The sequence below is a fragment of the Amblyomma maculatum genome, chromosome 8 (assembly GCF_055883805.1).
Source record: "Amblyomma maculatum isolate TAMU_Amacu chromosome 8, ASM5588380v1, whole genome shotgun sequence".
Taxonomy (NCBI): Eukaryota; Metazoa; Arthropoda; class Arachnida; order Ixodida; family Ixodidae; genus Amblyomma; species Amblyomma maculatum.
Genome location: NC_139351.1, coordinates 99,674,474 through 99,687,551, shown reverse-complemented (window position 1 = coordinate 99,687,551; position 13,078 = coordinate 99,674,474). Strand labels below are relative to the sequence as shown.

The window sequence follows — 13,078 nt, the reverse complement described above, 5'->3', positions numbered from 1 at the left end:
GAATGAAAAAGAATTGGCACTTTCAAAAAGAATTAACCTCAAGCTCTGTTTTCAGAGCGAGACTCCCTGAAACTGTGTCCACTGTGGCACTACAAACCAGTGCAGGGCAGGTGGATGCTGGTTTCAAGTAATTCACTAAGTGTCCATTGAAGGCCTTCAGAAGGTCATAAAGCACAATTGTTTCAGTCACCCGACTTGTAGTTGCTTTCAAACGCTGCATCCATGAAATTTGGTGTAGATGTTCCGGGCAATCCCGAGGGCCCCCTGGAAGTGTCTGATGTTCACAAGGAAGGCTGCAAGCTCAAGTGGAAGCGGCCCAAGGACACTGGAGGCATGCCACTAGATGGATACCTCGTGGAGAAGATGGACCCTGAAACAGGTGTCTGGGTTCCAGTCGGCAAGACCAAGGAGCCTGGTAAGTTGAGAATCGCTGAGCGCTGCTGGCAGACTTGTAATTTCTCACCTTGGCTTTCTGCTAGAGTTGCAACAACGTTCAGTATTTAAAAGGCAAATTAAATACTTAATTTTTTTCATTTTGGAGAATTGGGAAAGGTCAGCAGCCTTACTCATAGGTCTTAGAAATGGTCTATGAAATTCAGAAATATTTACTGTCTTCTGCACATCATAGGAGCCTGCGTGCATTAAATCGTAGGAAAGTTCGCTGTTCTCAATTCATTTTGTACCGATAATCTGATGCATCGGTATTATTATGCATTGGCATTCGGGATCGGTCTCATACCCCTCCTTTGCATTATATTTGTTGTCACGCTATGCTAGCTGAGACTAGCTAAGGTGTCTGTATAAAAATAATGTCCCCTTTGACCTGTCCCTATGCTTAACCGTGGCAAATATAGCATACCCTTGCTGCAAAGCGCCATCATGTTTACTTGTTCATGCTCTAAGCTGCCAGCACATGGCTTTACTATTTTGTCTCTAATTGAAGTTGTTGTCAGATTTGTCTGGAATGTTTGCAACCATGTGCAATTTATTCTGTGTTGTTCAAAATTGTTGTGAACGATTACCCCGACTTATCTCGAAAGTTCTTGTGTAAATTGATTCTGTGTTGTTCAAGGTTACTGTGGATGATTACTATGGCTTATCTCGAAAGTTTTCGGATAGCTTTATGCTGATTTCAGCTGAGAGTTGCAGGGATTCTGTTCTTGGACGATCACCAAGCACGCTCGCCACTGTTGGTTGGTTCGGTACTTTATGCGTGCAAGTTAGCCTAATACGATCTTATCTGGAAGCCTTTCACCATTTTTCTGCTTGCTGTACTGCTGTCGCCCACACGATATGTTGTGGATGTTTTACTCTGGCCTTTACTGTCACAACGGCAGTAGGTGCTAATGGCTGTTGTTTATCCCTGTGGTAGCACTTGAAAACATCATTGTGAACTTCGTGTTTCTGAGGTTTGTGCTCTCAATGCAGGAATGGATGTCACAGGCCTGACCCCTGGCAAGGAGTACAAATTCAGGGTCAAGGCCCTTAACAAGGAGGGAGAGTCCGAGCCTCTTGAGATGGACGGAACTATTGTGGCCAAGAACCCGTTTGGTAAGAGGAAGCTGTTCAATGTGGCTGCGTAATTTAAAATGAAATCGCACGCACTTAGCTCCAAATGCAGAGGCATGAAAGACCTGCTGAAATGTGATGATAGCACGCATTTTGCAGAGTGGCCAGCGGTGGGCAAAGTTGTGTGTGTGCTTCAGAAGCACCTTTCTCCCCATCTGTAGGGTGCCATTCAGAATCGGATTGCATTTTGCACTGTTTTTCCTGTTCTTAGGCAGTACCTTGCCATGGTGGTCTTTTTCACATATGAGTATATATAACTTGTTTGACTCATTTTGGAAGAGCCCGCATTGGATTTTTATGTCATAAGCAGGAATAGTCTTTAGTTTGTTACTTGTGTAGACGGGAGGCTACTTATGGTTGGGTATGGTATTGAGACCTCCCACGTTGGCAAAGCAAGTAAATATCGTAAAGCCCCGCTTATAATACCAGATTTCTTTTCCAGTTTTATGATGTCAGTTTTTCACCTCATATTATATGCAGATCCACACAAATTTTAGCCTAAATTCGCTGATCTGATCTCATTATTAATTAGTGCTATGAGCATAAGGTTTATAGCGAGAGGAGGAGCTATCTAGCAGTGGCGTCAGCTGACTGTTTCGGTGGTTTAGGTTTCACCACGCTGAACCCGCAATCCTCACAACCACGGGACCACGGTACCCGCGACACACATGCGACTGGAATAACGTCGATCGCACCTCTCACGATGTAGAGATGGAGAAAGGATTACTCGACACATCTCTCACAGGCTTCTCCAGCCATGCTGGCCACGCCTTACAGCTTACAGGATGCTTCACCAGTATTCACAAGGAGCACGTTCTTCGCGCTTTCGTGACATGCGAGGTACCGAACGCGCTTGGAGGTAAATAAAAAGAGAGAAAGAGAGGGAGGAACACTGAAAGATGTCTCCAGCAAGGGTCTATAGGCAGATGATACACGTGCTGGACAATGACGATCACGCAAACCCTGAGTCTGAAAACACTTCCTGGACACACACGCTGCGCACCTGCGGACAGTGCTGACGTAAAAAGGCGCGAGCACGGCGCATGATGGCTGACAGCTTATGTGCTGCCATCCCGCATTCAAGCTGAAAGTGGCCTACTACTAGTTTTACAAAAACCGTAGGACCATGTGGCTTCCGCGATTGCTGGGCGAATGTGAGCTACTCTTTTCCTCGCGGCGCATGAAATTCAGCGACCAAGCACGTTAGCACGAGAAGGGGAGCAACTGTGCAACCACGAAATGTGGTGCAAATCAATACTTTGGTGATCTTTGCTCGCTTGCATTATATGCGGATGAAAACTTTTTTTCTTCCATTTTTGCTATCCAGAAATTGCACCTCATATTATATGCGGGTTTATATTATACGCTGTTTTTTACAGTAACACATTTACGTACATACCAGCTGTAGTTGTCAAACAAGAAAAGAGCATGAAGCTTTACAGCAGTGGTACCTTTTAGTGCAGCAGGCATATAACATATAGAGAGATATATATATATATATATGCATGTAAATACACATTCCAGAGGCAGCACAGATCAATTGCATAAATAATGCTTGAGTAGCATTGAAAGATAATGGCACATGGATGGCGTACTGACACAGTTTGTTAATATTTTCTATTTTAGATGCATTAATATGGGCCAACTCCCTTCCCTGATGTCCTTTTCTGGATTGTTTTTAATTAACCAGATGAGCCTGGCAAGCCTGGCAATGTGGAAGCCACGGACTGGGACAAGGACCATGTGGACCTCAAGTGGACGCCCCCGGAAAATGATGGCGGTGCCCCAGTGGAGAAATACATCATCGAAAAGAAGGACAAGTGGGGCAACTGGGAAAAGGCAGCTGAGGTGCCTGCCACCCAGACCAAGGGCACAGTGAAAGACCTGGCCGCCAACCAGCCGTATGAATTCCGCGTCATCGCTGTCAACAAGGCAGGGCCAGGTGAACCCAGTGATGCCACATTGCCCATCATCACCAAGCCACGGAAACGTGAGTCTGGAACTTGTTTTAAAGCTCTTAGTGGTGGACAGCGAGGGAGGGGAGGGGATCCAACAGTCTATGCTGTCATTAAACAAAAGGGGAAAAGAGAACAGATTTCTTAATTTGGACGAAACAAGAGTCGCCGACCAGTGATAAAACAGATTTCTGTTGACGTTTCAGCTCCCAGCATGGCGGCCTTTTTCACAATGGTCTGTTTTCTCACTGGTCAGGGACTTTTGTTTCGTCCAGATCTACCACCCTGGCCAGACGGGATTCCGTCACATTCTCAACTTCAACGGATAACTTGGTATTCAAATTTGTGTGCACCGGTGCTCTTAGGTAGTGCAGTAATAACTTTCATCCAACATCGCAGCTGTTTAGCTGTACCAAGTGCGAAATGTGGCTCATATGGTGCCTCCTTATTATTATTCATTAAAATTCATTAGAGATTAAGCACATCATGGATGCAAAGCAGCATGTGGGATCAACGCTTGAAATTAAAGCAAATAAATTTCATGTAGTGCATGCTAACAGACTGTTATCCACCTGGAACTGGCACTGCACTGGCAATGTTAGCAAGGTACAAGATGGCAACTAAAAATATGTTTTCTTAATTCACTTTCAATGTTTCCAATATTCACCCACTTTTACGCAAGTTTTTTATAATGTTCCTGTCAGTAACTTAACACTTGACGAATTGACGAAAGTTCAGTTGTTTTTCTACCTGAATGTTAAGTGTTTATAATAACGTGTTATTTCCAAAATTTTCTTGTAGATCAAGTAAGTTGAATTAGACCGGCACTTGCATGCCATTGTTCCTATCTTTCTGGTCTGTTTCAGTGGCACCCAAGATTGACCGGTCTAACCTAGACAAGGTACGCATCAAGGCTGGACAGAACTTCAACTTTGACGTGAACGTCATTGGTGAACCACCGCCAGAGGTCACCTGGACCCTCAAGGGCAAGAAGGTGACCCCCTCGGACCATGTCAAGCTGACCAACGTTCCCTACAACACCAAACTCAATGTGCGACATGCTCAGCGGGCTGACAGTGGCACCTACACCATTACCGCTGTCAATGAGCATGGAAAGGACGTCGCTGATGTTGAAGTCATCGTCCTTGGTGAGTCATTCCCAAGAAACATTGTACACTGCAGCCTAATAAAGACCTCTTCTTCCTATTTTTATTACCATTAGTATCATCATTATGATTGCCACTACTAGTACTTGATGGCAAGGTGATGTTGAATTTTGTTTTTTACTTTAGATCCATAATGGAATGACTTAATAAGAACACCAGGCTGCACTTTATGGCACAGAAGTATGACACTGACTGTGTGGCTCTGTTTATTCGCTGTTGGCAGTTTTGTCCTTAACATAAAGGCCAAGTTCCTAATTCAGTTGCTTCCTTTGTTTCTTGGCCACTGTAGGCTTTACGTCTGTAGCACTCAAAACTTAGGTGATGGATTGATCCCATGGTTTGCTGAAATGTATGCAGACAAACCAACACCTCCTGGAGGGCCACTCAAGATTGAAGACGTCCATGCCGAAGGCTGCACGCTTAAATGGAATCCCCCCGTGGATGATGGAGGCATGCCTGTCGACCACTACATTGTTGAGAAGCTGGACCCCAACACTGGCCTCTGGGTTCCGGCTGGTGACACTGTGGGTCCTGAAACTCAGATGAAGGTTGGTTGCTTGCTGCGTGCATTTCTTCAGGAACTCTGAAAGGCAAAGTGCCACCTGATGTTACTTTGTCATCGGTCACTATTTGACAAAAACGAGGTGCCAGTGCACAAGTGCCTTTGACAAGATTCCATTTGTATTCTACATAGCTTTGAAGGGAATCTTTAAGGCGAAAGCCTAACTTGGCTCCGTTTGCGAAAATGTGTCTGCAAAATGTGGAAGCAAAAAGTGGAAGCAAAATGTAACGTGTGATATGACGTCACATTAAGATGAGACTGCTATCCATGAATGTCTATGTAATGACAAGTGGTATATAAATGTCGTCATGCGAGTCATTATAGTTTAGCCATGAGTCATAGTCACTTGTCATGAGTCAGTCATATTGGAGGTCCAATGTGCATGACTATGGAGTCCATGATTTTTGTAAGTCAATCAGTCATGGCCATGACTAATTCTGAGTCATAACACTCAAAAGTGCAGAGTCATGACACTGTAGGAGCAGCCAACACACATGCTTTTGCATTGCTGCAATGCAGGTCTCTGTAGTGCTCTGAAAGTTTTTTGTAGCTCGGTGTGTTGGTGCGCTAACTTGCAAGTTAGCGCTCATCCTGTTCTCTTGCTACATCCGTGTACCTTTTTAGCGCTTCTGTATCATCCTGAGCTTTGAAAGATTGCATATGTAGCCACAGAAGGGCGAAACTAATTTAGAGTGATAATTTAATTGTTGCATATCACAAAAATGGAGAGAAAAAAAACGAACATGAAGAATCTGCAAAATTATTGCTTACTTGGCACATGTCTTTACTTCTTTGTGACAGGGCTCTTTTTGCCTAATGTAGCCAGCCTCACTGTGAAGGCACTGCGTATGTCACTGCTATCGCCCTAAATTGAGCTGCTGCTGCCTACATCAAGAAATCGTTGAGTAAGGATCGCTTATATGCTAAAAAAAGCGGGCAATCTCAGCTGCTGTTGCTGTACTATTCAGGAAAAGTCGATATACTACTTAGTGTTTAGCAGCCATGATGTGCAAGCTGAGCGATTAGTACAGCGCTAACCTTTTACTTTTACACAGTGCATGTCAATTCTGTGCTTGTTTGTGCACTGGGATTTTTGTTTTTTTTTGCAACTTAATTGGTAATTCATCAGAAATCACTTGGTAAAATGTTCTGAACTTCTTAAGCTAACATTAGTTCAGTTAATTACCTTTGTGAAAGCTTTCTTTTAAGACAAACTGTCAAAACATGTGCCGAGTTCATGCTTGTAACTAAAAGTGCTGCAACCATCACGTCCAGGTGAAGGGGCTGCAGCCTGGCAAGACGTACAAGTTCCGGGTCAGGGCTGCCAACCGCCAGGGAGAGTCTGAACCCCTGGAAGCTGACAAGTCCATTGTGGCCAAGAATCCCTTTGGTAGGTGTCAGATTGCCTTCTCAATTCGTTACATCTGTCTTGTAGGTATAGTTTTAATGCTATTCAAGATTTAAGAAGCATGGTTTTTTCCTTTTCTGTGCAATTGTCATGTGCCTACCAACATACTTGAAGAAAAGAGTAAAGAAAGGTGCTTCAAGTTGAAACAGCTGCTGTTCGAGTTCCACTTGTGTCTTGCTGCCTCGTTAAAGTGGCAATAGTTCAAGTTGCCTACAGCCTTTATGAACAAGAACAGCTTTGTTCCAATGTTTCTTTGCTTGATTATCTCAAGCACTGTATTAAGAAACTTGAGAAAAATTTAAAACACAATTGGCAAGTTGTTGATGCTGGTCATGCCTGTCGGTCTTTTAAATTTATTCAAGTAGTGATGATTTGTTGCAACACTAATTCAAGTAGAGTTCCTGAATTCTGTTGGGTAAAGTGCACTATTGTTACTTCATCCATTTCTTAGACGAACCTGGAAGTCCTGGCAAGCCCGAGATTGAAGACTACGACAAGGACTTTGTGAAATTGAAGTGGACACCACCCGAGAATGATGGAGGCTCACCCATCACAGGCTACGTCATTGAAAAGAAGGACAAATACAAGTGAGGCTCAACTTTGCTCTGCCACTTTTTTTCCTTCTCTGTCTGGTACATATTGTGATTTCCATGGCCCATGAAAGTTGTATATGTGTAACAAAGTTATTCTTCAGCATACCTCATTTGTGAACTTTTGATTGGTACTGATAGACTAGACATGCAGGACTGCCTGCCTTCAAGCCGCATTCAGCCGCTGGTAACTAATTTTAGGAACTGTTTTAACTGAGTTAGTTTGGCTTTGGCTGGAGTCTGCAAGGTACTACTGGGTACTGTTAGTTTCTTTTTAATGATTTAAATTTCCACATATATTGTTGTGCTTTTAATAATATTGCGCAAAGCAGGAATGTTGGCTCCTGTTCGTCTCTGTTTACAGAATTACTTTTTTGTTTTGTGAGCATTAAGAACGGCCTGAAGCCTGCTGACATCACCTTGTGACACGAATGATGACCATCCTTTTTGGCTCAGGTTTCTTTAGGGTGCTGATTGCTACCGTGAAACAATCACACCAGCCGTGGGCAGATGCTTTCAGGAAGAGCTATGTTTTTTCTGCACTGTATGAGCTTGCATTTTGTGCCAGCAGGAGTCACTGCGTGCAGTCGAGAGGCGCTTGCTGCAAAAAGAAAGAAGGTCTGTTTCAGTTTTAAAGAATAGAATGAACTGCTGCGAGACAGGAAAAAGATGCACTTTTTATGTCAACCTGTCACTGGCACTTCCTACTTTCTGGTGGGTAAACACACACAGAGCCGTCTTGGCACACACCGCACAAAACTTGGCATTGTTCAGCCAGGTCTGCAAGCAGCCCACTAATAATGAAACGAATCTGGAAAAAAAAAATTGTTCTCAAATTGCATTTCAGCTGCTGATGGGAGGAGATTTACCCTGACATAAGAGGAACCTGGTTATTGATTTTTCTTGCATTCAGCCCTGACTGGACTCCAGTCCTGGAGGTGCCGGCGGACGAGACCAAGGCAAAGGTGGGTGACCTGGTAGAAGGCACCCCATACGAGTTCCGCATCAGGGCAGTCAACAAGGGCGGCCCAGGAGCTCCCAGCGAGTCCACTGGGCAACATGTTGCTCGCCCCAAAAACAGTAAGTGTTCAAGCCCTGAAGCAGTGCTTTATGCTAGTACAGTCATACTTCTTTGATGATGTTGGGGCACTAGCAGGCGAGTTTAACCGGCATTCTACGGTAAGAAACTGTGGGCTGAATTTTTTTGCATTGAGGCTACCTAGTACGACAATATCCAGGACTGTAAATACATATCATAGACGTAACTTTGTGAATGATTTGTGTCTGATGTTTTCCATTTATCATTTTGTAATGCAGAACCTTCAGCTACAGTCTAATGACTGTTTACATAGATTTAAAAGCTGGTATTGGTATGCTTGTATGCTTAGTGTGCACAAGATGTTTAACAATGCAAAAATTTTCATTTTGGGACTATATGCTTCTGTTGCTGTTAGTATATCTCGTTGTTTTAATGGGATAACAGGTTCACCCTATTCTTTTTGTTTACCTCAGTGGCTCCAAGGATTGATCGCACTGCCCTGCACGACATCCGCATCAAGGTTGGCAAGAGCTTTGAACTTGAGGTGCCAGTTCTGGGCGAGCCACCGCCAAACAAGAAATGGGCCCTGGAAGGCAAGAGCATAGAGGACAACAAGCGGTGGACCATCTCTCATGAACCGTACAAAACCAAGCTTGCTGTACGCAATGCGGAACGCGGCGACAGTGGCGTACTCATCCTGACGGCCACCAACTCCAATGGCACAGATACGGCTAAGGTCAACGTCACAGTCCTAGGTGAATGTCACACTTGTTACACTGGTTGCCACGTATTATGCTCTACTTACAGCTTTCTCTTGTCTTGTCTCAGGTGAATTTGGGAAACTTGAAAAGAATTCATTTTAGGGGGGGGGGAAATTAGCATTCTTTCAACAGGTGTGTCTTCGATTCGTGCTCATGTTAGGGCAAGTGTATTTCTGCAAAAAAGCTGACACCTTTCTGGTGCTTTTTTTGTGGAACTTAATTAACTTTAAGTTGTGTGTTAAAATGCTGAAATCAACAATGAGCGGTGCATTTTTCATCTTTTGCCGTCTTTGGAGTGTTGGGGCAGTTACTGAGACTATACATATTGCCTCTACACCTCTGCTCTTACCTTTCCCAATGAAACTCCCTAATCATATCCAGCTCAGCCAAAACAAAAAGGGTGACACTTCTATTGCTGGCATATGCTAAACATTTGTAACGTTTAGTTATGTAAGTTTCTCTCCCAGAAGCAGCAAACTTAATTCTGGAAAGCATTTTGATTTGTTCATAATTAGCTCACTTGGTCTACTCTATGTTTAAGCAAGCTCCAATCCAGAACTTGACTGGATTCTTGTGGGGGAAAGGGGGGGGGGGGGAAGGCGGATTCTGATGCAGCACTCATATTAGTCAATGTTTTTTATCATTACACTTACTATTTCCCTTTTATGTCTAGATTTGCTGGACTTCTTGACTCTCTTTTTGCTTAGTTCTAATGACCTAACGCAAGGAAAACTATACGCATTGCTGGAAAAGTACAACCACTAAACTTGTTTTCCGCAGATGTTCCCCAGGCACCACAGCTTATCAAGATTGACAACATCACCAAGGACAACTGCGAGGTGTCCTGGAAGCCACCCAAGGACGATGGAGGCTGTGATATCCAGCACTATGTGGTGGAAAAGAAGGACCTAGACACTGGCATCTGGACACCCGTCGCTGAGACCATGGGCACGACGGTAAAGGCTGAGCGCCTGGCCAACCAGCACCAGTATCACTTCAGGGTGAAGGCCGTAAACAAGGAAGGCGACTCCCCATACGCAACCACCAAGGATGCCATCACTGCCAAGAATCCCTTTGGTGAGCCATGAAGTGGGGGAAAAAGCATCAGCCTGCATTTGCCTTGAAAGCTCTGCTCTGTAAACGCAGTGCATGTTTCCTGTTAGAGAGCTGCACACCAGGATCAACATCATCAGCTGCAGCTGCCCACTTACAATAGACTCTCCCACCGACTCACTAACAACCCTCTGCTGTGCCAGCAGACTTGTCAAATCTACTCTGCGACAGTAGCTCCCTGCAGTGGAGCAGGATCCATGGAGTAAAAATACACTCTTTCCTGCACAGCAGAATACAGTCCCCGTTTGCTATTGGTTTTTTTCTCCAACATGTTACTTTGGCGATATTAATTGTTTGAGGCATATTTCTAACACAGCTGCCTAATTTCATCATTGAAAGTCAAGGAACAAAAAAGACCAGTTTTATTGATTCCAATAAATTTGCTTGCACGTAAGAGTTTCAAGAAACTTTCAAGATGGTGTCAGTGACATCCAGGGTGCCATGTGGTACTATTGTGTGGACAAACGATTTGGCAGTTACGGACGCTGCACCTCTTTTTCTTCATTGTCAAGAAAGGTTTTCACATAGCATAATCACATCCACCAGCCCGACTCTGCCATCCTCTGTTACATTTCTCTTCTCTCGAAACAATACATTACCCTTTGGACCATCAGTTATCTTAGTGCATGTCCTACCAATGTCCACTTGCTTTAATTTTTTTAGCATGGTTACCAAATCGTGTATTATCTGCCTAATCTATCCTCGTCTCTCCCTGCTCCTTAATTTCACCCCTGTCATTTTCCTTTTGTTAGCTCAATGTGCTGTCTTGGCTACACTGCTTTGTTTAGGCTCTGAATTCATCTGCCGAGGGTCTTCCCATGTCTTCATGAGGAGCTTAGCGCTAATAGCAGCATCAAACTGTTAAGAGTTTTTAAATGATAAATGACCTAATATTTTCTTGGCTTACACCGCACATTAATGTATCAAAAGTTGAGGGTTTATTTCAGAAAATAGCAATGTACAGTTGTTTCGGTAAACAGGGCCAAAGGTAACATTAAAGGTCACCCGATTAGTCTGTATAGTTAACGCGCATTGAAGCAGTAGCTAATCAGATATTGCAGATTACATTTTCAACAAGAAAAATAGCAGAAGAAAACATACCGAGCAGAAGAAAACATACCGAAACACAGCAAGAGTTCTTTTCACAGAATGACTGGCAATGCCTCCGTCCACATACTGCAAAATGCCATGTTTCATTTCGGGTGCAACACAGAGGGTAGTTTAGGAGAACATGGGTTCTGTGCATGAGGGTTGTTTGCGTTTCCGGCTAAGCAGGCATTGAACCTGTGTTCTTTCAGACCAACCCAATAAACCAACGCCTCCCGAGGTCACCGACTGGGACGCGGACCATGTCGACCTGGAGTGGCGAGCGCCACGTGACGGTGGTGCTCCCATCACGGGATACGTGGTGGAGAAGCGCAACAAGGGCAGCCCCTTATGGGAGGAAGCAGCCCGCGTTCCGGGTGATGCCACCAAGGCCACCGTGCCCCACCTGAAGGAAGGCGAGGAGTACGAGTTCCGCATTGTCGCCATCAACAAGGCTGGACCCAGCGAACCAAGCGACCCCTCCCAGTCGGTGGTCTGCAAGCCACGAAAGCGTAAGTGCAAAGCTCCAGACATGCTTAACAAGGCCAGCGCTCTTTACATCCAAGGAGAGGAAATTTCGGATATTGTTTCAAGGTGAAAGCCTTTCTAAGCCCATGGTGAAAATTTCGTGTTCGCAAGATTCCGAGAGATGTGTCCACGAGACGTCAAAAATATAGTTTCTCACGTCGACGTAATTTCCCCGCTCAGGACGTTGCAGTAGGTTCTGACGTTGGTATAATTTCTGCTTTCAGGTAGTTAGGCTTTCATTCTCGCATGTCAAGAAGAGGAGTCCCGAGGTGCCGATGTCGCAGACAACGAAGCCAAAGAAAAGAAAAAAAAAAAAAAGAAATTAAATTAAACCAGGTACACAAACACAAAATATAGAGGTAGAAGAAAAGAGGTAGAAAAGAAAGAAGAGGATAGGCTTTTGCCATTACGTTATTGATCAATTCATTCTCACCCTACCATCTGTTCTGCTGAGCCTCCTGGTTATGGTTAGCTCAGTTGCTTGAGCGACTGTCCTGGAAAAACAGTGGTCCGGGGTTCGATCCCCGGATGAAAGCAAACTTTTTATTTTACCTACGAAGTTTCTGAAAATTTTCTTTGTAGCCGTACGGTTGTACTTGGGGGATGTCAATGAGTAATTACCCCTTTATTATATAAGCTCGCATACCTAAGTGCAATCCTGTAATTTCTTTTTTTTTTTCTCTGTGGCAGAAAGGATGAGCAATTGCGTAATTTTATATAAGCACTAAACATAAAGAGGCTGGGCAAGTGGAAAGTCGTGCAGCATGTATTTGCAATTGTCATTTGCTTTCGGACTGCGGAGGAATCTTTTGTGCCAGGGCAATGTTTAACCATGTAATAAATACATTTAAATTTTTTTTTCTTTCTTTTTTTCCTCTGTGGCAGAAAGGATGAGCAATTGCGTAATTTTATATAAGCACTAAACATAAAGAGGCTGGGCAAGTGGAAAGTCGTGCAGCAAATTTTGTAGCGAGAGCGACATTGGCCACAGTCTCGCCATTTTGCCATGCCGGTTCATGCCTGTCCGGTGCCTGTCCGCGCCTGTCAGAAGAGCGAAGAAAGAAAAATAAGTCATGTGAGGCGGTAGCTGGCAGCTGACTTGGCCGAGCACTAACTGGACGTAGGGCTTCCTGACATCATGTTTGGCTGGAGTTGCCAACTCTGGCCTCTCCTTTCATATGGAAGGATGATATCACAATCAGCCTGCCAATACTCTTGCATTCACGTTATCCCTCGGCCACGCAGGCATAATCATGCGGCTTGGTTAAAGTGGGGCTTTATATGTTGGCTGGTAGCCTAGG

General features: G+C 44.3%; 1 protein-coding gene across 4 annotated transcripts in view; it reads left to right on the top strand.

Annotated features, from left to right (window-relative positions):
* bt (projectin protein bent) overlaps positions 1-13,078 on the top strand; it is a 258,850-nt gene that overhangs the window by 189,819 nt on the left and 55,953 nt on the right. For all 4 annotated transcript variants that reach the window (XM_084576962.1, XM_084576961.1, XM_084576964.1 and 1 more), the window contains 11 exons: positions 239-415; positions 1,429-1,551; positions 3,260-3,559; positions 4,391-4,672; positions 5,048-5,238; positions 6,528-6,642; positions 7,112-7,247; positions 8,164-8,330; positions 8,763-9,044; positions 9,831-10,127; positions 11,462-11,761. In XM_084576962.1, the coding sequence (XP_084433088.1) occupies positions 239-415; positions 1,429-1,551; positions 3,260-3,559; positions 4,391-4,672; positions 5,048-5,238; positions 6,528-6,642; positions 7,112-7,247; positions 8,164-8,330; positions 8,763-9,044; positions 9,831-10,127; positions 11,462-11,761 (2,370 nt within the window). The remainder of the gene's footprint in view (positions 1-238; positions 416-1,428; positions 1,552-3,259; positions 3,560-4,390; positions 4,673-5,047; positions 5,239-6,527; positions 6,643-7,111; positions 7,248-8,163; positions 8,331-8,762; positions 9,045-9,830; positions 10,128-11,461; positions 11,762-13,078) is intronic.